The sequence below is a fragment of the Leopardus geoffroyi genome, chromosome A1, assembly GCF_018350155.1.
Source record: "Leopardus geoffroyi isolate Oge1 chromosome A1, O.geoffroyi_Oge1_pat1.0, whole genome shotgun sequence".
Classification (NCBI taxonomy): Eukaryota; Metazoa; Chordata; class Mammalia; order Carnivora; family Felidae; genus Leopardus; species Leopardus geoffroyi.
Genome location: NC_059326.1, coordinates 14939247 through 14965595, shown reverse-complemented (window position 1 = coordinate 14965595; position 26349 = coordinate 14939247). Strand labels below are relative to the sequence as shown.

General features: G+C 40.2%; 1 protein-coding gene across 5 annotated transcripts in view; it reads left to right on the top strand.

Annotated features, from left to right (window-relative positions):
• Positions 1-26349, top strand: part of DCLK1 (doublecortin like kinase 1) — a 349882-nt gene that overhangs the window by 4941 nt on the left and 318592 nt on the right. For all 5 annotated transcript variants that reach the window (XM_045473943.1, XM_045473936.1, XM_045473962.1 and 2 more), the window contains exons 2-3: positions 434-828; positions 19840-20186. In XM_045473943.1, coding sequence (XP_045329899.1) covers positions 453-828; positions 19840-20186 — 723 coding nt within the window. In that variant the 5' untranslated portion in view covers positions 434-452. The remainder of the gene's footprint in view (positions 1-433; positions 829-19839; positions 20187-26349) is intronic.

Here is a 26349-nt window from a genome sequence, read left to right as displayed (position 1 = left end):
GGGAGGTTTGGGCTTTGTAGCCCAGCAAATGTGGGTGGGGGGTCTCGGTTCAAGCATTTCCCAACTGTAGGACCTGAAGACATTTTGCTGTGCCTCATTTTATTCATCTGTAAATAGGGATAATAGTCCTTGGAAGGGTTTGTTGTGACTTGGAAATAACAGCTGTCCAGAACCCAATAGGTGGTGAATACATAGGAGCTGTTTCTAATGAACCTGGGGTTGATTAATAAGCTGTTTCCGCAGAGGCTGCCTCTTGTACTTCTTCGTTGTCTTCCTTCTCTTCCAACTTGATAACTCATATTAAATATATCATCAACTGCAGCGATATTTCCACCAGCTGCTCTGGAGCTGAGCCTTTCAAATCATGGTCTTAAAATAACATCAGTATGTGTCTCTGTTTTTTTTTTTTTTTTTTTCCTTCTGTGCCTCCTAGGTTCCACTTTAACTCCATCATGTCCTTCGGCAGAGATATGGAGCTGGAGCACTTTGACGAGCGGGACAAGGCGCAGAGATACAGCAGAGGGTCGCGGGTGAATGGGCTGCCGAGCCCAACGCACAGCGCCCACTGCAGCTTCTACCGAACCCGCACGCTGCAGACCCTCAGCTCTGAGAAGAAGGCCAAGAAAGTTCGTTTCTATCGAAACGGAGATCGATACTTCAAAGGGATTGTGTATGCCATCTCTCCAGACCGCTTCCGATCCTTTGAGGCCCTGCTGGCTGACTTGACCCGAACTCTGTCGGATAACGTGAATTTGCCCCAGGGAGTGAGAACGATCTACACCATTGATGGGCTCAAGAAGATTTCCAGCCTGGACCAACTGGTGGAAGGTGAGCGCGAACTCCCAAGGGACCCTAGAGGATGCTTTCTCAGGTTTCCTCATTGTTCTAGGCACCCGCACTTGATCGCTAAGACACATCAGCCTCATTCAGCTCCGACCCTTATGGTTCACAGATCTGGGAGTTCACTCTGCTGTACTGTAGTGGAAAAAGGAAGAAAAAAACCCCGCTAATGTTATTAGGTCAGGCTTCTTATAACGATGGACTGAGGGAAAAGGTGTCTTAATTCTCCTGCATTCTCTGTTTCTTTTCTCATACCCATGCTACATTAATTTTAAAAGCCTGTTTTTATATCTTTAATCACATCGTTCGTATTCATTTCTAGATGCAAATGAACTTTTGCTGTCTGAAATTACTTGAACTGAAAATACCTAATGGATCGTGAAAGTTTTGAGTAGAAGGGAACCTTATGTAGGTAGCAAGCCCATCAATTCTGTCACTGGAGACTGAGGCCTAGAAAATTCGAGTGACATGTCTATGGTCACATGGTAAGGTAGTGTTGATACGGGACTAAAAATTAGGTTTTCTGGCATCTCTTTCTCATATGGTGCTTCCTTTTGAGTTTAAAGGATTCTCGTCTTTCTGGGTTACCTGAGAATATAAAGGAATGAATCTGTTCAGTTTATTGTTTCTTAAAGTTGAATTTAGGTTAACAGTAATTATCTGTTTTAGACATTTCATGTGGAAATGAGACCGTTTAGTCCCTGGATGAGGTGTGGTGTCTTGTGCAAGCAGAATAGGTACACTTGCTTCAGTCCCAACGCCACGGGAGCGGCACAGAAAGCCTATAATCAATCACCTTAGAAATCACAAGCAAAGAAGCCCCTGGGTGGTTCAGTTGGTTAAGCTTCCGGCTTTGGCTCAGGTCATGATCTCCCCATTTGTGAGTTCAAGCGCTGTGTCGGGCTCTGTGCTGACAGCTCAGAGCCTGGAGCCTGCTTTGGATCCTGTGTCTCCCTCTCTTTCTGCTCCTTTTCCGCTCATGCTCTGTCTGTCTCTCTCTCTCTCTCTCTCTCAAAAATAAATCAACATTAAAAAAAAAAAAAAAAGAAATCACAAACCAAGTAAAATGACTTGGAGAGAAATAACAGGTTACATTCATGCTAAGGTGTAAACGAGGCTGACTGATCTCTAGAGAGTGGGAATTCCTAAGTCTGAGTTGTCAGGGTGGTGATGAAGTAGCCTTCAGCACAGAGGAAGACGGGAAAGGAAATTTAGAGGTTTGGAAGGCTTGACTTCACCCTGAGCTCATCTCTACTCCAGATATGTCTGCCCAGGCCCGCTGTCTTACTGGATCCTGGAGGAATGCCATGCACATAATACCCTCCCTCTCTTGTGCAGGGAGCTGGGGGTTTGGGGCCCCTGTCCCCTTAATGGCACACAGGCGAGCCCTCTTGCCCTCCTCTGGAACCAGAGTTTGTATGTGTTTTAAGGCTGAGGGCGTCTTGTGTCTTCCTCCCGTTTTCCTTCCCTTGATCTGCTGGCAGGGGTGCCAGTCCAGTCGCAGTATGACTGGACTTGAGAGGGTGTGGAGAGCCTGGGTTTGGTGTGTTTATTATGTGGGAATTCACATCTCTTTTCAGTGACTCGTCACCCTGCCAAGATGCCTGTAGACTTGGCCTTCTTCCTTCTATTCAGAAGCTGGCACTTTCAGTAAATTAAAGGGGAAGAATGAACATGAAATCTTTCTGCATCAGCTTTGATTTTTGTGCCCTGTCCTTTTCCTGACCTTGGAAAATACGGGGTTAAATAAAACATTTGGTGGGCTATTCTGAAGGATCTGGATAAAGGTGAAATGCAAAGTCAGGTGCATGATCAGTCATCACACCACCCCTTTGAGGACTGACGGTAATACAGAGAAAATATGCCAACATCTCGAAACACATTTTAAGACAGCCGGGCTTGGCTCCTCACTGGGTCTAGAGTCCCTTGTGCAGCAGCTGTGGGGTGGGGGAGGTGTGTTTCAGTCAGTTTCCCTCCCAGAATTGATCTTTCCTGAGAAGTGGCCACAGATATTCCCGTGATTCCCATCCACCGAGGAGAAGGTGTGAGAGATGGGAACCAACAGTTCTTTACGTACAAGGAACAGGAAGATCATGGAATGCTCACCACCATCTTCTTTGTCAGTTTTTTAAACACAAGAATGCGCTCTCTAAGAGACTGCTATCCTGAGAGTAATGACCGCTCACACTTCTGGAGCATCTGTCTTGCATATATGAATACATTTAATTTTCACAGTGATCCCAGGAGCTAGGCACTGTTACCATCCTTCTACTAAGATGAGGGAAGTGTGGTTAAGTGAGCTGCTCAAGGTCACACAGCAAGAAGTGGTAGAGTTAGGATTTTGAACCCGGGATAGCTGGTGCCTGAGCTTGAGCTCATAACTGCCACAAATGAGATACCAAGTGGGGTATTCTTAGTGGCTTTCAAATGAAATTTTATAGTATTAGATTTTTCTTGAAAACAAATGTTTTTAACCTTGACTTAATTCCAGGAATGACAGATACAGCTCCCGGCAACACTTTAGTATTTTCACTTACCTCCAAATACTCTTCTCTTCAATCGATATAAAGCAACTGCAGATTGACTATTCTGATGTTAAAAATTTACTTTTTGGGAAAAAATTCCTTTTTCTGATTGAATGAATGATAACTTCGGTACAGTGTGTAAGTTCACATATTGGCTGCATTTTTTAAAAATCCAGTTTAAACAGACTTTTTTTTTTCTCATTTATAATACTGCCAGCATGCAGCTGCACTTAGTGTTGAAGTAGCTGGAAATTCATTTAGATTGGCCTCTTTGTCAATTACATTTTTGCTTAGTCTGTTAAAATGCAAACCGTTACTTCATATTCATCATTAGGTTCATATCTCTCACTTTACATACTAATTTTATGTAAACGTCAATGCATGTTATTAGCTTCTCATTTCCCCTTCCAATATGCTGATGTTTGAGTTTTAAATTAAATCCTTTTAGTGGATGCAGTGACAAGTGTGTTTGACTTCTAATTGTTTTTTTTTTTTTAAGTCTGTTCTTTCTCATCTCATACTAGAAATTCTGAATTACAATGACATATGTGAGTTTCTTTATTTCTAACAGTCTCAGGGTCACTTGCACTGTTTTTGTTTTTATTTTTTAAGTTTATTTATTTATTTTGAGAGACAGAGCACAGGTGGGGCAGGGGCAGTGTGAGAGGTGGACAGAGGTTCTGAAATGGGCTCTGTGCTGACAGAGAGAGAGAGAGCCTGATCCAGGGCTCAAACTCAAGAACTGTGAGATCATGACCTGAGCCAAAGATGCTTAATTGACTGAGCCACCCAGGCGCCCCTGCACTGTTTTTAAATTATTATTATACACAGATGATTATGCCTAAATTTGTTCAAAGAGCATCAACAGAGCTGATTCTTTGCCTGAAGTATAAATGTATGAGTGTGTATGTGTGTTTATGTATGATTATAGGTGTGTCTGTCTATGCATGGATGAATACACACACACACACACACACACACACACACACACACACGCACACACATATGTAAGAGCAGACAATGGATGGCAATTTTAGTTGTTTGCCTTCAAAGTGGCCTTAATACATTGAAGAAGTCAGGATAATTAATAAGGAAAGTTGAATTGCAGACCTATTTCTGCAAGTGGTTTACCTTGAAACTTGGCCTCATATTCCCAATATTGCCTCTTTCCCCCAAATTTTACACTATTTATGTTCCACTATAGGTGTGTAAATGTTGTGAAGATAAATGAAGGAATGACATTTAAAACCTTTAAATTATTAGAAGAAAGATGTAATATAGATCCCAAGAATTAACTGATTGATTTTTTTCTTTATGAGACCCTCAAGCATCAGTAATGTATGTGTTGAGGGATAGCCATCCACTCCACTTAAAAAAAATTTTTTTAATGTTTGCTTATTTTTTTTTTTAATTTTTTTTAATGTTTTTATTTATTTTTGGGACAGAGAGAGACAGAGCATGAACAGGGGAGGGTCAGAGAGAGAGGGAGACACAGAATCGGAAACAGGCTCCAGGCTCTGAGCCATCAGCCCAGAGCCCGACGCGGGGCTCGAACTCACGGACCGCGAGATCGTGACCTGGCTGAAGTCGGACGCTTAACCGACTGCGCCACCCAGGCGCCCCATGCTTATTTTTTTTTGAGAGAGAGACAGAGTGCGAGTGGAGGAGAGGCAAAAAGAGGGAGGGGGACACAGAATCTGAAGCAGGCTCTAGGCTCCAAGCTGTCAGCACAGAACCCAATGGGGGTCTTGAACCCACAAACCGCGAGATCATGACCTGAGCTGAAGTCAGACACTTAACTGACTGAGCCACCCAAGCGCCTCATCCCACTACTTTATTTCTTTTAAGTTTGTTTATTTATTTTGAGAGAGAGAGAGCATGCGATCTTGTGTGGGGGAGGGTTAGAGAGAGGAGGAGAGAGAGAAGTCCAAGCAGGCTCTGCATTTAGTACAGTGCCCGAGGTGGGGCTCGAGCTTAGGAACCCTGAGATCATGACGGGAGCCAAAATCAAGACTCAGATGCTCAGCGGACTGAGCCACCCCACCTACTTTTAAATAGGCTTTACTTTCAGCGCAGTTTTAGGTTCTTAGCAAAATTGAGCAGAAGGTACAAATATTTCTCATAGACCCCTCCCTCATGACACATGAACAAGTGTCCCCTGTCGTCATCGGAGTGGCGCACTTGTTATAATTGATGAATCTACACGGACACATCATTATCATCAAAAGTCCATAGTTTACATTGGAGTTCAGTCTTGGCATTGTGTGTGTTCCGTGAATTTTGCCGAAGGGGTAATGGCATGTATGAAGCATCGTAGTATCACGCAGAATAATTGTACTGCCCTACAAATCCTCTGTGCTCTATCTTTTCATCCCTCCCTAACCCCTGGCAACCATGAATCTTTCTGCTGTCTTAAATAAGCATTCTTTTAACATCTTGTGCCATGTTGGTAAAAGAAGGCCAAGATGTTTCCTTTAAGCATTAACATAAATACTATTCAGGTATGCTGTCCTTTGGATAGAAGTAAGTTAATTTGTACAGCAGATATGTATGTATAAGAAATGAGTGCCCTTCTTTCTCAGCTGTCACACACCTTGACCCCCATACTTCACCCTAGATACTGTCTGACTCCGGAGCTGCTGTGTAAGAGATGTTCCCAAGTCTCCATCAGAATGAACCTTTCAGGAATGAATCCACACTTCACCCCACAGTTAGGGAATCTCTAACCACGATTTCCGGTCACCCAGCTCTCCTGGCGATTTTTATTTCCCTTGATGTGGTGTTATTGATTTCTTCGTTTCTCTAATTCACTGGCTTCTTATATCTGCGCCTCTCCCTGCTATATTAAACTTTTGAAATTCATTCTTAAAGAGCTAGAAAACATACTCTCTCTCAAATTCCCCCACAGCAAACCGTTTACTAGTTTTTGTTACTGTTAATTGTTTAAAAGTTTTTTTTTAACGTTTATTTATTTTTGAGAGAGAGACGCGCACACAGAGAGCACAAGCAGGGGAGGGGCAGAGAGAGAGGGAGAGACAGAATCCGAAGCAGGCTCCAGGCTCTGAGCTGTCGGCACAGAGCTCGACGTGGAGCTCAAACCCATGAACCATGAGATCGTGACTTGAGCCGAAGTTGGACGCTTAACCGCCCGAGTCACCCAGGCGCCCCTTGTTTTTATTTTTGAGTATCATCTCAGATATCGGTGCATGTTAGGATATACATTATCATTTGTCCAGAAGGTAACTTACTGTGCTTCTAGTTCTGTTCCTTGCTCAGTGCACTTAACAATAGGTCATATCATACATCTAGAACTACTATGTTCTTTTTACTGACTTCATAGTATTCCTTTATACAACCGTGCCCTAATTTATGTAGCCAGTCTTTTATTGATGGGCATTTAGGTTGTGACCAATCCTTTGTTCTTAGATGCAGTTTTGCAGTGAATATCCTTAGGTATAAGTTTTCTATCCATGTCGGAGAATCTTTGTGGGACAAATTCCCAGAAGTAGTAGAAAGGTACAAGCTGGATAGAGAGGTACAAGTATTAAAGTCTAAAGAGCTGTTGCAAAATTCCTCTTCATAGATGTGGTACCAAGTTACACACTTATCAGTAATATATGAGAGTGGCTGTCTTCCTATACCCTCAACAAGACAATGTTTTGTGTAACGTTTTGCTATTTGCCAACTCTTATGAAGACGAAAGCGTGTATCTATTATTTTAATTTTCATCTTTTCATATAATTAAAATGCATTTGTTTCTTTTATTCATAGCTTTTGACCATTTTCCTACCAGATCGGGGTCTTTTTTTACTGACTTGTAGGACTTTTTCCTTTTATTTTTTTATTTTTTTGGACTTTTTCCTTTTAGAGATACTAGCTCTTCGCGATATTTATTGAGAGTATTTTTCCCAGATTGTCCTTTATCTAGTGACATTGTTTACTGTGTTTTTTTGCCATGCAAATTGAAAAAAAAAACCTGAAATGATCAAATGTATCAGGCTTTTCATTCATGGCTGGATTTTCATGCCTCTTGGGTTCTCTGTACTCTGTAATTATAAAGCCAGTTTCCTCATTTTCTTCTAGTATTTTTATGTTTTCATTTTATTAAAATTTTTTTTTACATTTATTTATTTATTTTGAGAGAGAGAGAAAGAACACATGCAAGCAGGGGAGGGGCAGAGGGAGAGAAGGAGAGAGTCCCAAGCAGGCTCCGTGCTGTCAGTGCAGAGCCCGACGCAGGGCTCATACTCACGAACTGTGAGATCATGACCTGAGCCAATATCAAGAGTTGGATGCTTAACCCACTGAGCTACCCAGGCGCCCTGTGTTTTCATTTTAAAAAGTATTCTAATGGATGTCATATTAGTAAATGTTAGTGTGAGATAGGGGTTCAATTTAACCTTGTTCTAGGCTACCGTACTCATGTTTAAAAGTTTTTATTTTGAAATTAATGTGGACTTAATACAATTGTCATAAAGGTAGGGAGTTCCCAGATGCCCTTCCCATAATGGAACATCTTACACAACCATGGTACCATTACCTTTGGAACAATGGTAAACTACAGGCTTTTTTCAGCTTTCATCAAATTTTCCACTAGTGGCCTTTTATTTTTGGTTCCAGAATCACACATTGCATTTAGTTGTCACCTCTCCTTCATCTCTGCCACGCTGTGACAGTTCTTCAGTCTTTCCTGGTCTCTAATGACTTGGCCATTTTGGTCAGTTATTTCGTAGAACATCCTTCAGTTTGGGTTTAGCTGATGATTAGATTGAAGTTATCTCTTTGTGGCAAGAATTCCACAGAAATGATGCTGTGTTCCTTTCAGTGCATCATTTCAGGGTACAGGATGTTGCTGTGTCTTATTACTGGTGAGATTAACCATGATAAATTGGTTAAGGTGGTCTTTGCCAGTGTTCTTCACTCTAAAGTTACTATTTTTCCCTTTGTAGCTAATAAATATTTGGGGGAGAAAGTTTGAGGCTCCGTGAATGTCTTGCTTCTCCTTAAGCTTTTGCTCATGAATTTTGGCATTTACTCGTGGATTTGTCTACAGTAATTGTTGTGGTGATGTTCTAATGGTGATTTGCGATTTCCTTCTTTACTTCTCTCACCCTTAGATGACCAACACTTACTTGTCTTTAGATCTACTATGATGTCATCAGGTCTGATTATGTTAACCACTCTTAAGGCCCATTTCTCCCAAATAATACTAAGACCTTTCTTCTGCACTCCCAGCACCTGGATATATTTAACTGATACTCTTGTCCTTAGTCCTTTCAAGCTTAACATGCGTAAATGTGACCTCATTCTTTTCCATTACCCAGAGTTTATTCCTCTTCTCATATTCTGGATCTTGTGAAATCGTATTGCCGTATAACTTAACATCCCTCTTGACTTCTCTTCTTCACCCTCAAATACAAGCTGTTACTAAATTCTGTTGATCTTGCTTAAGATGTTTCTTCAGCTTGTCCTTTCCACCATCATTATTATAGTTTCCAAGTCCTCATCACAATATTACTATTTTTTTTACTGGCAGAGTGATACATTTTTACACAGTGAGCAGTGTAGAAAATCTGAAAGATGTAAAAACATTTAAAAAATTAAATAATAACTCCTCATATTCCTACCACTTGAAACTTGTCATCTCTTCCCTGTACTATTACAATAGGCTTCTGAGCTAAAAATACATGTCTTAGTTTTTCTTTTTCAATGTTTTTGTCTTCTTTATGGAATCTGTATTTGTCCCTGCTTTTCCATTCCTTTTTTTAAATGTTTATTTATTTTTGAGAGAGAGAGAGAGAGAAAGAGAGAGAGTGAGACAGCATGAGCAGAGGAGGGGCAGAGAGAGAGAGGGAGACAGAGAATCTGAAGCAGGCTTGTGCTGTCTGTGCAGAGCCTGATGCAGATCTCAAACTCACAAACCATCTGTGAGATCATGACCTGAGCTGAAGTCAGACACTTAACCAACTGAACTACTCAGGCACCTTCTTGCTTTTCCATTCTGTAGCCTCTCTTAGGTCAAATCCTTTAGGACACGCATATGTCCCATACAATAGTCTTTAAACTAGTTTTCCTGCCTATGTAAACCTGGCCACAGACAAACCACTTTGTGCCATACCTTTGCTTCACAATGGCTCTCCACTTACGTATGGAATACAGCCCACAGTGTTGCATGTATTTCTCTCAGTGGCCCTTCTCCTGCCCTTCCTTCTCTTCTGGCCGTGTCTCCTATTACCCGTTGATACACTCAGCAGTAAGCTTGGCTGCACTCTTTGCTTGTGCTCTGCTGTGTCCCGGCTTCCCTTTTTCTCCTGTGAGGACTGTAAGATGGGTGCCCTCCTGAGGGTGCATAATGATGTCGTGGTTAAGTTATGGTTCTGGAGTCAGACCACCTGACTTGAACTCTGGCTCCACCTTTGCCAGCCATGTGACCTTGAGCCAGCTGCCTATCTCTCTGTGCCTCATTGTGCCCTCTGATAAGTGGTGTGCTAATACTTCACTCATGGGGTTGTGTTGAGGATTGCAGGTTAAATAGCATGGGTTAGCACAGGATCTGCTACATGGCAGACATTCAAATAACCTGTTCTGCCGATAGCGTCTCCACCCTCATCCCTCAGCCGACAGATGCACAAATCTCCCACAATCTCAAACATTCTTGCCCTGGTCTTTCTGGCCTCTCAAACCCAGAGCTCTGTGGTAAGAAATATTAGTATATGCTGTCTATACTTCCTCAACTTGCAATCATACTTCAGCTCCTTAATTAGCATGATGACACTGTAATATACTTGTTCATTTTATATCAAAGTCTCAAGAACTCAGGGAACCATTGGTGTCCTTACTGCCCAGCATGGTAGTTTTAAGTACTCAATATATTATGGGAAGAAAGAGGAAAGAGAATGAATGGATGGATAGATGGATGAATGGATGAATGAAAGTAGCCAGCATCACTACTGAACGAAAGTGGCCATTATAGGGCCACACGTGGCCTTTTAGTGGCCAGGCCAGTGATCTCTTAGGAATCCTTATCCTCAATGATGTCCCTGGAGCATTGGATGCTGATGTCTGGTTCTCTTCCAGCCACACACTCACCAGCTTTCAGTTTCCATGGCTCCAGGCACCTGATTTGTCTTTGTTCCCTTCAGCGGCTCCTCCATTTCTGGGCACTCTTTGAAGACTGGTGTTGCCCTGGGTTTCTTCTTGTCCAGCTGGGCATGGTTTCCCAGAACGTTTTCTTCAGTTCCATCTCTGCAGCTGTCACATGCGTCTTCTTCCAAACTCCAGGCTTATATTTCTAATTGCTTGCTGGAAATCTTCAACTGGTTGGCTCCTAGGAACTTCAAATTTAGTATGTGCACAACCAAATGAATTTCTTTCCTTAGCATCGAGTCCAAACCTGGTTCCCTTCTTATTTTACCTATCGCGGTACTTGGGAAGTCAACCAAAATGGAAGTTTCAATGTTATGATTTCATTTTCATCATGTGACTCCGATTCCTTTGGGTCCCACATCCAGACAGTTGCCAGTCTCTGCCGTCTAGTCAGTCGAGTCTATCTGCTAAGTATTCCTCTTGCATCCGCTTCTCTCTGCCCCCAGTGCAGAGGTGTAAAGGTCAATTCTCCATCTCCTCTCCTGGTCTGTTATAGTAGCTTTCTCGACTTCTCCCTGTGTCCTACCTCCAGCCCTTCCCTCACGCTGAGACCAATGGGAGCTTTCTGAAACCCGGGTCTTTTGAGAAAGACATATTAATATCTCACAGACTATCCCTTGGCTGTACTGTGTAGTAGAGCGTATTATTATTTTTATTTTATCTGAAATGCTGTCCTCTTTCTTTTCTCTAGTGAAGAATCTTACCCCCACTTCTGAGGTCACCATGAATTCCATTTCTTCTTTATTGGTCACTCAGTGGGAAGTGAGAAGTGATTTCTTTCTCTTCTGAGTTAGGGTTGCCTCGACCACGTATTTAGCAATTATCACTTACTGCCTTGTGAAATCTTTTCATACACATCTTGCTTTCTTTTCATTTTTTAAGATTTTTTAAAGTTTATTTATTTATTTTGAGAGAGACAGCAAGTCAGGGATGGGCAGAGAGAGAGAGAGAGACAGAGGATCTGATGCAGGCTCTTTGCTGACAGCAGAGAACCCAGTGCAGGGCTTGAACTCATGAACCACATGATCATGACCTGAGCAGAAGTCGGACACTTAATTGAGCCACCCAAGTGCCCCTACACATCTTGCTTTCTTTTCTTCTTTTTAATGTTTTATTTATTCTTAGGGAGAGAGAGAGAGAGAGAGAGAGAGAGAGAGAGAAACGGACAGATAGAATATGGGTAGGGGAGAGACAGAAAGAGAAGGGGACACAGAATCTGAAGCAGGCTCCTAGCTGAGCTGTCAGCACAGAGCCTGACGTGGGGTTCGAACTCATGAACTGCGAGATCATGACCTGAGCTGAAATCAGACACTCAACTGCTCAACTGACTGAACCACCCAGGCACCCCACACATCTTGTTTTCTAAGCTGTTTTGAAAACAAGCTCACGACTTAGGATTGTTTTCACTCCCCAGAGTGGCAAATTCAGATTTTGTACTTATCATTAAAGACTTAGGAGTTGGTATTTAATTTTTAGTTTTTATGGCAAGTGCTGTACGTATCTATTGCAATTTTGTTATTTGTTACTCTGTGATGTGCTTAGGAGAAATTTTTAGCAATGAGAATATATATTTTTGGGGTTCCAAATACAGGTGACCATGTTGCTTTCAAAAAGGGTTATCAATTTATAATGTCCCTAGTGGTGTTTTCTATTTCTATTTTATTTTGTTTTTATCCTTTGTCATATACTTTAGTACCTTACATTTTTGTGAATTATAATAAGCTTTGCACATTATAGTAACCCGTTGTTCTGTGTAGATCCTTACTCTGTTTTCTCTTTTTTATTTTAGTTTCTCCACTTTTTGTTTATATCAGTTGTAAATGTAAAATTTTGGATCTCTCAATTTTTTTTCTTTATGTTATTTTTCTGTTGCTTTGAATTTAAGAACTTGACATTTTCCATAGGCCTGACATACACATTCAAATTTTATTTTCTGTAAGCTTCTTTTTATGTACTATTATATTATGAGTGACTTCCATGGAAGAATGACCCAAAGTACCTTTGGGGAATCTTTTCTCTTTCCTTTAATAGCACTATCAAAATTGTCTACCTGAACCAGTGCCTTTTAGGAAGGTGATGAAATGTTGCTGTGTATATTTGAGATAGGCTCATAAAATACAATATCCAGAAGGCACTTTATATTTTATTATGTAAATAATATCTTTCACGTAATTTTATTCAGTTTCTTTTCCGAGGTCTCAATATATATTTGAGTCTTCGGCAGTTTTTACTATAATTCACAAGAGAAATTTTAATTGCTAGAGTTTTTAATGAGAAACTTTATTTTCTGGAAAAATTAAATTTTTATAGGTATCTCTCACTTAAGGTACTTTTATTATTTTTTTTTTTTTTTATTTTTTTTTTAAAAATTTTTTTTTTTTTTTTTAACGTTTATTTATTTTTGGGACAGAGAGAGACAGAGCATGAACGGGGGAGGGGCAGAGAGAGAGGGAGACACAGAATTGGAAACAGGCTCCAGGCTCTGAGCCATCAGCCCAGAGCCCGATGCGGGGCTCGAACTCATGGACCGTGAGATCGTGACCTGGCTGAAGTCGGACGCTTAACCGACTGCGCCACCCAGGCGCCCCTTAAGGTACTTTTAAATATACCACCTTTGGAACTTAAAGAAGTCCTAGAGGAGGTAGCAACCAGAGATTGGGTCATTTTCAGACTGAGGTTAAGTGATGTCACATATGAAATTTACAAATCACAACTCTGAGCCACTGAAAAAGCTCCAGCAGTAGGGGGAAATAGAGCAAACTTCTAGAATCTCCTAATATGGGATCTTGTGGAGGGACACCTTCCTAGCTCACTCATCACAGGCCTGGTCAACTAGGAATCTGGGTACCACATCACTGTCAGTTTTCGGTAGTGACTTAGTTTATTTCTTTTAAGTGGAAATCCTTTATGGGAGCCAATGGCCAAGTAGAATTGACTTTGCAGATTTTTAAATAATAAACTTTGTTAGAGAACATTTATTTCCATACTTTGTATAATAGCAATCTAATAAATTTACAAATGCATATGTGATTTTTTTGAAAACCAAATAAAACATAGACCTTTTAGTATCTTAAAAATAATCGAAATTATTCCATTTCTTCAAGATCCCTGAAGTACCTAAATATTTCAGGGAAGAAATTACCATATTCTGATATTTCAGTAGGCATTGGTCAGTTCCAAAGATAATCTCATGCTTTATTTCCTTACTTTCTCTTTTTTTCTTTATCTTTGCTGAAAAGCAAATATGTTTTGGCTTTTGTAAATGCCACAGCAATTCAGACAGATGCTGCTTCTGCAGCTCTAGCTGTCTGTTGGGGTGTGTTGGACATCCAGAACATTACATTTTAAGTTGAGAATCGGTCTTAGCACAAAGATTTTTGGCTTGAATAAACTGGGACAAAACTAGCAGTATGATAACCACCCAGCAAATCATCATGTTCGGGAATCCCAGGTCTACCTCTAAGTAGGGTGTTACACCATTTCCTTTAAACCGTGTGTGATCTTTGTCATCTTGCCATCCTTGTTAAGCTTCCCTATAGGTGATAATCCCAAACTGTCAAAGCAAATTTGGGGTTATAAAATTCTGGTCACGGATTCCAGTGTGTGTGTGTGTGTGTTTCCCCCAAACACCCAAGCAATTGTCTGTGACGGCAGCTGGATGTCCTACAATTCAGCCCAATTCTGACACTATCTACCCAGAGATAGCATCAGATTCCAAGGTTAAGGGCTTAGTCCCAGGAGACTGTCTCTACCACCCCCCCCTCCCCTTTCAGCCACCAATCAAATCCAGGTTGTCACCTGTGCTTCTGATGGGTTGGCTAACAGAGAAGAGGTTCCTAGGACCCCTGCTTTGATTCAATGAATTTGCTAGAGAGGCTCACAGACCTCAGGGGAACATTTTACTTACTGGATTACCAGTTTATTGTAAAAGCTTATAATTTAGGAGTAGCCAGATGGAAGAGATACATAGGGCAAGGATTAGGGAAAGAGCTTGGAGCTTAAATGCTGCCTCTGAGATCACCACTCCTACTGAATCTTCATGTGTTCACCAACTGGAAGGTTTCTGAACCTTGTCCTTTTGGGTTTTTATGGATGTTTCATTATATAGGCACAATTGATTAAGTCCCTGGATTTAGGGTGCCTGGGTGGCTCAGTCGGTTAAGCGTTGGACTCTTGATTTTGGCTCAGGTCATGATATCACAGTTTGTGGGATCGAGCCCCATGTCTGGCTCTGCACTGACAGCATGGGGCCTGCTTGAGATTCTCTCTATCCCTCTTTCTCCCTCTCTGTCCACTCTGCCACTCTCCCCCACTCACACTTTCTCTCTCAAAATAAATAAGTAAACTTTAAAAAAAAATCAATCAGTCAATCAATCAATCAATCAATCAATCACTGGATTTAACTACTATCCCTCCTCCCCTCCCCAAGGTCACGGAGGTGAGACTGAAAATTCCTACCCTCTAATCATACTGTTGGTTCCCCCGGCTTCAGTCACCCATCGTTAGTTGCTTTCCCAAAGTCTCCTCATTAACCTAAATTCAGGTGTGGTAGAAAGGGGCTCCTTATGCATATCAAGATGCCTTTATTTCTCTAATCACTTAGGAAATTCCAAGGGTTTTAGGAGCTCTGTGCCAGAAATGGTTTGAAGACCAAGTATATATTTTTTATTATAAATCACAATAGTAGGCCATTTTGCTCAAATATACTTTGGTTTTGCTAAATTAACTTTTATTTTATTTTTGCAGTATAAATTACACCATAAAACTTTGAGATGGCTTTGTGTGTATAGGAAGTTTATTATAGTAATTATGAGGTTTACTGTATGTTTTTATTTTTTAATGGCCTTTGCCACTCATACCTCTGTTAGGACTTGAATGAAACCTATTGATGATTCTCTAATCAAGAATAATACATATCTCTTCAGTCTTGGCCCCATTTAGGGAGAGATTAAACACTGGATACCCAGAGCTATTTAACCAAATTAAGACCATGTATTCTTTCCATTCAGAATAATTACATTTGCTGATTTATGGTTGTCAATGATACTAGCACATTAACTGAAAAGTTATTTTCTAACAAAATCAGAAAATAAATCAACTTTAAATTAAGACAGAGGCAGTATCTCTAGTGGTGGGAAGAAATTCAGAGTTATGATTAAAAGAAACGTAGTCAAAATGTGGGGTCAAAATGTGGGGTCAAATCGAGGCATCTGGATTTCTCAGTCGGTTAAGCATTTGACGTCTGCTCAGGTCACAATCTTAGCATTTGTGAGTGTCAGCCCCACATCGGGCTCTCTGCCATCAGCACAGAGTCTACTTCTGTTTCTCTGTCTGCCCCTCCCCTGTGCTCTCTCTCTCTCTCTCTCTCTCTCTCTGTCAAAAATAAAACATTAAAAAAATTTTTTTAATGAGGGGTCGAATAGTGTATTTGCACAATTTTATAGAAGCATTTTAGCATGAGGGAACCTCGTCTTGTCTTACTGAATTCCTGAATAGTATAGTAGATTCTTTCTTTTTTAATTTTTTTTTTTAATTTAAGAACGAGAGCACGAGTGGGGGAGAGGTGCAGAGGTAGAGAGAGATTCTCAAGCCAGGCTCAACACTCAATGTGGAGCCCAGTGTGGGGCATGATCCCATGACCCTCAGATCATGACCTGAGCTGAAACCAACAGTTGGACACTCAACCAACTCAGCCACCCAGGCGCCCTCTGGATAGCGTAGTAGATTCTAAATGACAGTTTGAGTATTGTGTGATCTTGGGTTTGGTGGCCAGCTCTGTCTCTCCTTTCAGCAGTTACTTTCCTTGTAGCACAAGATTGTTCTTTGTTGGAGTCTCACACCCTTTCCCAAGATTGTTTTGCCGTCTTTGAATGTGGTAAACCAGACAGAGGAGCCACCAAGTGACAGCACAGATTTAACACAAGTTTCTTCCCATCCTTGTTACTTGAACCAAATCAGCATTACCTTCTCAAAGTTGTCATGCTTTAACATTTTTTCAATGTTCTTTAAGGAGATGTAAAAAAAAAAAAAAGTGTTTATTTTCTTTTTCAACAAACCCACTCCACATTGTTAATGTGAATACTTTAAAATTCCTCCCTATTCCTGGGGCGCCTGGGTGGCGCAGTCGGTTGAGCGTCCGACTTCAGCCAGGTCACGATCTCGCGGTCCGGGAGTTCGAGCCCCGCGTCAGGCTCTGGGCTGATGGCTCAGAGCCTGGAGCCTGTTTCCGATTCTGTGTCTCCCTCTCTCTCTGCCCCTCCCCCGTTCATGCTCTGTCTCTCTCTGTCCCAAAAATAAATAAACGTTGAAAAAAAAAATTTAAAATTCCTCCCTATTCTTATTATATATTTTTTAAGGTTAAAAAGTTTGTTGTTGTCGGAGTGTCAACTACTCATTTTGTTTTGATTTTAATTATTAGCTTAGTGTATAAACTTACACATGATCAGACAATTGCGTATCTCTGATTAGCACAGAATTCTGACAGACTGGTTTTGCCTGCTGTATTTTGGGCTGTGTGTGCCTTGTTGAGGAACATTTGGGGCATCGTCGCATTGAAATGGAGCCAAAGTGACATCTCCTGGTAACTAGTTAGAAACAATTAGCACCTTATAAGACCCGCTCACTGATTTCTAATAATTTTGGTTTTTTAATTTTCATTTCGGGCTTACTGCACAGTCAGGGTAATGCAGCCCCAGAGCAGGTGTCCGCCTGTGTGGTTTTGTATTTGAGATCACTTTGACCTCTGTTATCTCGTTTGATCTTCACCACAGCCTGGTGAGATCAGTGGCCCCTGGAATAGCCTTCATCTGATGGATGGATAAACTACCACTGAGAAGACTAGGGGACTTGTCCCAGGTCATGTGGATGGAGAGGCCAGGTCTTGAGAGCTCAGACTTGCAGTTTCCCATTGGAGCATTCGTGCTGTCTGTCCACAAAGCACCACTGTTGTTGCGACCCCCCACGCATAGGTTTTTGGTATCTACATAAATCTTGAGAAAAGCATAGTTGGGACCAGTGAAGGTGAATAGAAAAGGGGGTTGCTAAATTTGTACTAGGTGTACGTCTAGTGAGATATAATGTATAAACACACATTAGAGTGTTTTCTAAGAGCACTTACAGAGTAAATGTTTGATAACATGTATAACTGTGATTTTCTATTTTTGAAACCCTGGTTCCATTATTTTTATGTGAATACTTTATTCTGTGGCCTTGGATGCTTGCACTCGTAAGTTAAAAATAGGACAAGGATTTAGATAAAAGTAGATGGGCTGTTGCAGGATTAGTCCCAGATCACTTTACCTGCATTTATGAAGGCTTTTTAGCGTTTTAACTATTCTCTGTTACAAAGACTTACTAACACACAAAAAAGCCATTATAAAATCTTTAACTTCAAAGTACTTTGACCTAACTTTATGAAATATATATATATGAAATATATACATATATACATATATGTACGTATATATATGGGATCAGTCATTTAATGATTTATCATCACTTGTTACATATGTTACTTCTTTTTTGTGTGAGCCACATCTACTTAATAGTCTGATTATTTTCATTAAACCATTCTCTGTTAAGGAGTCATTTTTAATAAAAATATAATGTAATTAATTTCTTTTCTTTTTTTTTTACCCTGCTTTATTGAGGTATAATTGACAAAATTGTAAGATATTTAAAGCATACCTCATGATGATTTGATATATGTATATATTGTGAAAGATTCTCCCCATTTAGTTAACTAACACATTCATTGCCTTGTATATTTATCTTTTTTTTTGTGACAACATTTAAATTCTAGTCTCTTAGCAAATTTCAATTATAGTATAGTGTTATAACCTATAGTCACCATATTATTCATTAGATCCTTGGACCTCATTCATCTTATATAATTACATTTATTTTAGAGTCAGTTTCTGAAGCTACAGTTTATAAGTTAACCATTCTCAAAATCTTTTACCTATAAACAAATATGAATTGGCCTTCCTAGAGTATGTAGATTACTGTGTTTGGCCGTGTGTAGATGGGAGGAAAGGAAGTGTGGTTATGTTACTGGACTCTGGACTCGGGTCCCTGGACCTACCACTGGTAGAAACGAGGCTGGACCCAAAATTTAAAAGCACAAGCAAGGCTTTATTGGGGCAACAGCTGCAGTTGAAGGGAGACACAGTCACAACAAAGGCGTCAGACTGGCTCCCCTAACAACCAGGGAAAGTTTTAAAGGAACGCAGGTGGGAAAAGAGCCAAGTTTAAGCATGTAGGGGTGGGGAAACACAGGGACTTGGAGGTGGGGGGGAACAGGCGCAGTTGACAGACCATGCTTCTTTCTTCATATGTTTTGTTTGCTTGTTATGTCTCCACCTCTGGCTGTGCTTTTTAGCATTGTAATGAGGTAAAGGTAACTGTTGGTCACTCCATGGTCATCCTGCACAACAGCCTGAGTTAGGGGTTAAGCTCAAACTGGTCTGGGTGGTTTGGGCCACTAGAGCTTTTGAACAGGCAGTCATTATTGCTTGAGGGTTGCTATGCCCATCTGGTCTTTTGTCTGAGTTAAGAGCTACCTGGAAAGAAGAGCTTAAGGAAAAATATGGGACAGAGGTTGATGGGTACAAGAAGGTGAGCAGTAAAGGTCAAGTCTTGGGGGCTAGCTGGTGACAGTTACTTCGCTTGCTTTCAGAATTTTACTTGACTTTACAAAATGCTTAGCACACACTCCAATCAAACTTATAAATTATATAGCCTTTTTTTTTTAGATTTTTAAATTTGAGTATAGTTGACACACAATGTTACATTACTTTCAGGTGTACAACATAGTGATTGAACTCCTCCATACCTTATGTTAGGCTCACCACAAGCGTACCTAGCAACTGTCACCATACAATGAACCACGTAGCTATTTTAATAAGCTGTTTTCTGATCCACTTTCCATTTTCAAATTATGTTATTTACATTATTACTAAGTGTAGGTACCTCTGGTTTTGAAGTTTTCTGCAAGGATAAATACCCCAAATCCCAGAGAATACTTTGTTTTGAATTCAGTTTTATTTATTTCTGAGGTTTATTCAGTGTCAGTATTTCTTTCAGCAGTCGGAAAATGAAGTAAGGGAAGAATGATGATTTTTTTCCCTCCTAGGATATCAATCTGCTGTTGAACAGAGCCAGATTAGAAGTAGAAAATATTTCTTTTCATTAAATGTTAATCATGCTTCCATTCTTCAAAAAGTCACAAGTATTTCTCAGTTCTAGTAGAAAAGGAAAAATCAAAGACTAGGAAAAAGGAAATGAGTTTACCCTGGTGTAAATGTAAATGTATTTCTCTCTTCCTTAGGAGAGAGCTATGTGTGTGGCTCAATAGAGCCCTTCAAGAAACTGGAGTACACCAAGAACGTGAACCCCAACTGGTCGGTGAACGTCAAGACCACCTCAGCTTCCCGGGCAGTGTCCTCACTGGCCACTGCCAAAGGGAGCCCTTCGGAGGTGCGGGAGAATAAGGATTTCATTCGGCCCAAGCTGGTCACCATCATCAGAAGTGGGGTGAAGCCACGGAAGGCCGTCAGGATTCTGCTGAACAAGAAAACCGCACATTCCTTTGAGCAGGTTCTCACTGACATAACTGATGCCATCAAGCTGGACTCGGGAGTGGTGAAACGCCTGTATACCCTGGATGGGAAACAGGTAAGAGCGCTGTTGTGGTATGACCTTGACTTCACAGGGAAGAACCAGGGAATTGGGGGATCCATGTGCTTTGGTGGGGGGAGGGGATCTGAAACATGCATTTTACTGAAGTGGAGGGAGTTGGGTCCTTTAGTCAGCAAATACATAGCTGTTGGCCTCAAACCAGACCGAGGATAGAGGTAGACAGGATTAACCATAAGCATAAAGTAAAATATCTTTCTCTGAAGCTTAAATGGTTACTCAACAGATTTCTGGGTTTTTTTTTCCAGTTATTAATTGCTTAACATAATGGTGCTGTTCAGCCGTCTATTTTCAATTTTTTTCATGTAGTAATGTCTTATAGCCTTAAGCATGACTGAGATGTAAACTCTGACCATTAGCAAAAAATCTTATTTCCTTTCTTTGGCCGAAATAATACTAAGAATACTTTATGTCTCATTAATGTTTGCTAGTGAGATTTATTTAAATTTTATAGATTTTTAAGTACATATGAAAGGAATGACATACTTCCATCTGAATGGCTTTAAGAGGCATATTTCTAGAATATTATATACATCTTGTATTGAAAACATAATTTCAGAATCAACAATGAAGAGGAGGGGTGTTTCTTTAGCTATGGAATGGACACCAGTTGACTTGGATGAGGGGACGTATAAATGTGAGTTGCTCACGTGAACTTAAAGAGAAGTCTTGTGTGGACTTTTATCAAGGTTTGACAGAATCCTGATAGTGAGCTGAATATATATATACATATAAATATATATATATATATTTATATATAAATATATATATATATATTTATATATAAATATATATACACACACACACACACACACACACATATATATATATATATATATATATATATATATATATATATATAGTGCGATTTGCTGGTCATTCAGAGTTTATAAATGTGTTTTGTTTAAGATTATAATTTTTAGCATACTATCTTTCCCTGAAATTTAGTTTTTAATGTGGACCTGTCCAGGTGATTTTTAAAAATTATTTTGAGGTGTAATTTGAGTGATTTGTATGTAGAGTACATATTAAAATCAAACTACATTCATAAATGAAAAGGTTAATCTTTAAAAAAAATAAAAGGTCAATCTTTATTAAATAGAAGATTCATACAATTTCTTGAAGGCTAACACACATTCAAATTTTATGAATTAAAAATAGATGCAATTACTAGAAAGAGTGTTAGTCATGAAAGAATTCCTCCCCTAGGGAGGCATTCAAATGCTCTAAATTATAAAATTCATTAGGAAAGAAGGAATATCTGCCAGTTGTTCATTTATATTCACCAGTATTCTGCTTGTCTCATAAAACTTGTCTCCCCTAAGTGTAATGTAGATAGGAATTCTGAGAGATGAAATTCTCAATCTTCTAGATCTAAGAGGGTGTTGCCTGAATGTCATTGATCAAAAAGTCCATTGCTGGTTTGTGAATTATAGCAACATAAGATAGCAAGGTTCACATTTAAACTTTGAAGCCTTTCAGTGGTTCCCTTTGTAATGAGTTACTCAGCCATTTTGTAGTTCTGCATTTTTGTCTATTGGATTTTCCCAAGATGAGAGCTTACCTGTTTTTTTTTTACTCTTTATTTATTTATTTTGAGAAAGAGAGAGAGAGAGAACACATGCATGCAAGAGCCTAAGTGGGGAAGGGGCAGAGAGAGAAGTAGAGAGAGAAACCCAAGCAGGCTCCGCACTGTCAGTGCAGAGCCCGACTCACGGCTCAACCTCACGAACCGTGAGATCATGATCTGAGCCAAAATCGAGAGTAGGATGCTTAATGGACTGAGCCACCCAGGCGCCCCTGAGAAAGAATTTTCAAGTGAGTAATTTGTCCAGGAAATATCATCTGAACGTTTTCTATGTATTTTTTTCTTGCAGTCATTCTGCTGATGGTTGCATTCGGCTGTTTGTGTGTGTGTGTGTGTGTGTGTGTGTGTGTGTGTGTGGCATTCAGTTTGCTGTTGTAGCATTTCCTCTGTTGTGGCATGTTCTCTTCATAGCAAGAGTGGTGAAAAGCTGCAGACGAATTGGAAGATAGAGTGGAAAGAATATAAAGACCTTTCGCTTGGGTTCCCAGTAGGAACAAAGATGCTTCCTCATGGACCCCAGGAGTCTTTAGAATCGTTTCTGCTCCAAAGGGAAATCTCCCCCCATGAGAGGTTTGTTAGAGTAGAATGCTTTGACAGTCTTGGCAGAGACCAAGGCTTGATAAGCCTCTGAGAATGAACCAGTTTTCTCCAAGCCTTCCTGTGGCACGATGCTCTGCCATGGTAGAGCGGAACCCCAAGCCAACCACCATTGTACCCTGCCCACTGTGGCATTGAGGTCCTGTCCTGTCAGCAGGACCTCATCCTTCAGCTCACGGTCTCACCTCTTTTGTTTGTTTGTTTGTTTTAATAGTGTAACAGCCCTCGTATCATCTCCAAAAATGATATGCAAAACCCAATGACTAAAAAGCTTTTAAAGGTATTTTTTTTGTATTGAGGAAATATAATTGTTTAAAAATTCAATAGCTTGAATGCTTGAAGTGACATAGTATAGAACAAGCGAATTGTAAGCAGGGATGGCTTTTCTCATTGCCTCAGTCAGCTTGCGGATATACCCACGGGATGGAAACTGGTGACTCTGGGTTGTTTGACAACAGAACAGGGGAAAATGAACAGTGAGAGCCCTTGCCTGCTGTTACATATGTTACCCAGGATGGGCACTGGAGGGCATAGACCACATGCCGTTCTCACCTGTTCCTCCCATCACTTGGCCTCCTTGCTCTCTTGCCTTTGGGTGTGCTTTAAGCCCGAACCAAGAGTTCATTATACAGTGCCTTTTTTTTTTTTTTTTTGAGGTTTTTAGGCCAAGATAAGGAAATCAACATATTAGAAATGTGGTACCATGTAGAAAACATTTTGCAAGAAGCTGCAGTTTCCCCAGATGACTGTTGAGGTTCACAGCAGTCGGTTTGTGAGCAAACCCTATCCAATCATTTCAGCTCCGTTCTCTATTCAGAAGCATTGAAGCTTCAGTAAAGGTTGCTGCACACACCTTTCAGAGCCCTGCCAGAACTCTGCTTCTCCTTCTCACACCTTTCAGGGGACCTCTGCTCACGGTGTGACCAGACCCTTTTGCCAGCAAGGTTAGGAGGTCAAGGAAATGGTTGCCTTGCCTTAATTTCACTGATGCATTATGTACTGGGCCTTGATTAAGGGCCCCCAAAGAAGGAAAGAGGGCATTTTCTAGCTGAAGGTTGTAATCATATTCCTTCTCTCCATATCTAAAGGGAGCTTTTGCAGGGTGTGAGGATCTTTTCCTTTTGCCCCAGTCCAGGCTCTGTATATTGGGATTTTTCAGTGGGTTAGTCACTCACCCCGCCAAGCATCTCTTCCCAGAGGTCATTTGGAGTGTGACTACTTTTTAAGTAATTAAAGTAAACCCAAAAGGTACAAGATTTGCTACAAAAGATACACTTGTGTATCTCCTGACTCCTTTTTTTGGAACAGCTAATCTGGCTGTTTTGAGCTGTTAAATCTTCCAAATCTGTGATTACTGAATCCTTTCTTGGAAATGTAAACAACAGCAAATCTTAGAACAGCTAGTGTCTAAGCAGACAATTTATACTATAAAAATCACAGATAAAGCATTTCCCAATGACCTCCCCTTCCCCACTGAAATATAGCAATGATAAACTCGATTGCTCTTTAAGTAGAAAACATATGCATGCACATCCCCATAGTATCTCCTTCTCAATATTGAAGATCCATACAAAATAGCAGCATACTTTAGTAGCAGAGGAGAAACCCAGTCAAGGATGTTATATTTTTATCTTACAGACATTTCATGTAGGTCATGCACTTTGTAAAATCCACCACTGCTAGCATGCTAGACTGAGCAAACAGCTTATTGTCTTCCTTATACAAAACACTAGGAATCACTGAGCTAAAGCAAGGTACTCATAAACAGATTTAGAATGATGAACTGTGAGAACAGACCTCATAACTGCTGTCTCAGTCTGTTTGGGTGGCTGTAACAAAAATGCTATACAGATTGGGTGGCTTATATACAACATAAATTGATTTCTCACAGTTCTAGAGGCTGGAGTCCAATGTCCAGATGCCAGTGGACTTGGTCTGGTGAGAGTCCACTTCCTGGTTCATAAACCATGCCTTTTGCAGTGTCCTCGCGTGGCAGAACGGGCTAAGGAGCTCTTGGGACTCTTTTATAAGGGCACTAATCCCATGCTTGAGAAGTTTGCCCACACGTGCTAATCACCTTCCAAAAGCCCCACCTCCTAACACCATCCCCTTAGGCGTTAGATCTCAATGTATGAATTTGAGGGGGACACAAACATTCTGACTATAGTGCTGTGTATAGGAAATTCCAGTAGCTGTCAATAGTTAATCAGTTTCTACGTTGTCTCCTATCTTTTTTTTCCTGGAAGAGCTTCCTTTATTATTTTATTTTTTATTTTAGAGAGAGAGAATGTGGGCAGGGGAGAGGGGCAGAGGGAAAGAGAGCGAATCTTAAGCAAGCTCCATGCTCAGAGTGGAGCCCGACTCAGGGCTTGATCCCACAACCCTGGGATGGTGACCTGAGCCAAAATCTAGACTCAGACGCTCAACCAATTGAGCTACCCAGGCACCCTTCTCTGTATCTTTTGATCATTGAATCCCCTTGTTTATTATAAACACAAAGCTCAAAAGATGTTTGTAAATGAGTCATAATAATTGCAGCCATTTATTTTAGTTAATTAGCATAATGAGCTTACTGGAATTCAGGAAATGGTAATATGATCAACTGGAATCTGTCAGTCAGATACCACAAGATGGTCTTTGATGTTTTTCCTTTTGGTTTTTCATACCTTATTCTAATCTGAAGTAAGAATGAAATGGTCCAAACTTGAGTTTAGAGACCTTAGGACATTGCTTGCCCTTACCAATTAAAAAAGTGGTACACATTGCTACCACATCTGACATTGGCTAGAGCAATTAATGAGCATAGAAAATGTGAAGATCATAGGTTTTCAGATGAAAAGGAAGGAATTTAGGACGTAATAGGATTTGATTGGACTAGAAAATGATATTTTCTGTAGCTGTTGGTAATAGTGACTCCCCCCCCCCCCTTTTTTAAAATAAAACTTCTGTGACTGCTCTAATTAACTTCTTCAAGCATATTTAAAAGCCTTCATTCTTGGGAGACAGATTTTTTTACTATATGATTTGGTATGTTATCTGTGTTGTGAAAGTGAATGGAATACCTTTTAGTTTTGTTTGCAATTGATATAAAAACACAGTTGATACAAGTAATTTAGCTTACACTTTAAAATGTCAAATTAAAATTTTTTGCAAAAGCTCAGAGCACATGTTAAACCATCTTCATGATTTGTTAGAGCTCTGAATTGATGGAAAGTCTTAGCCATTTTCAAAGAAAAAGGAGCTTAAGAGTAATTATGGTACTTCAGTTAGAGAACTAAGGTGTCCAGGATAGTATGTGCTATTTTAGGTTATATACCTTTTGTTGCTATTTAGGATTTATAAGCTACATCTGTCCTTACATAGATATTAATTCCCCCAAATAGAGAAGAGTTAAGTCCTTTTGTTCCGGCTGAGCATATCTGATAATGTAATTAATTATGGGTTCCTGTGATGTATATTTTTCAGGCTTACATTAGTCTTAGCAAAAGTCAGTTTTCTGTAAATTGAATATGAATTTGTTATAAATGAATTCTAAGTTCCCCTGTGTCCTACTCTAGAACTCAAGATGTGTTCCTTGGCCTTCCTCTCTGGTATGCTGAACGTGCTTTGGGCACTTTCACAAGACTATGGACTTGGGATCATCTCCTAGAGGTGACTTCTGCTTTGCAAAAGCATAAAGCCCTGGTTTGGCCTGTGAGTCTCCTGTGCCCTTAAGGAGCATGTTGGAGTGATACAAAGAACTTGGACTTTAGAGTCAGAGGGGCCTGCACTCAGATTTCAGTCTGAGAAATCTCATTGGATCTAGTTTCTTGTGCAGGTCTGGAAAATTAACTTAGTTCCTCACTTTATTGATCACTGAAGCTAAGAAAATTCAGTACATTGAATTTACTTGTAATGAGGAAATCTTCTTAGGTATGCTGTAATTTAAGCACAAGTATGTGAAGTAACATAATATGG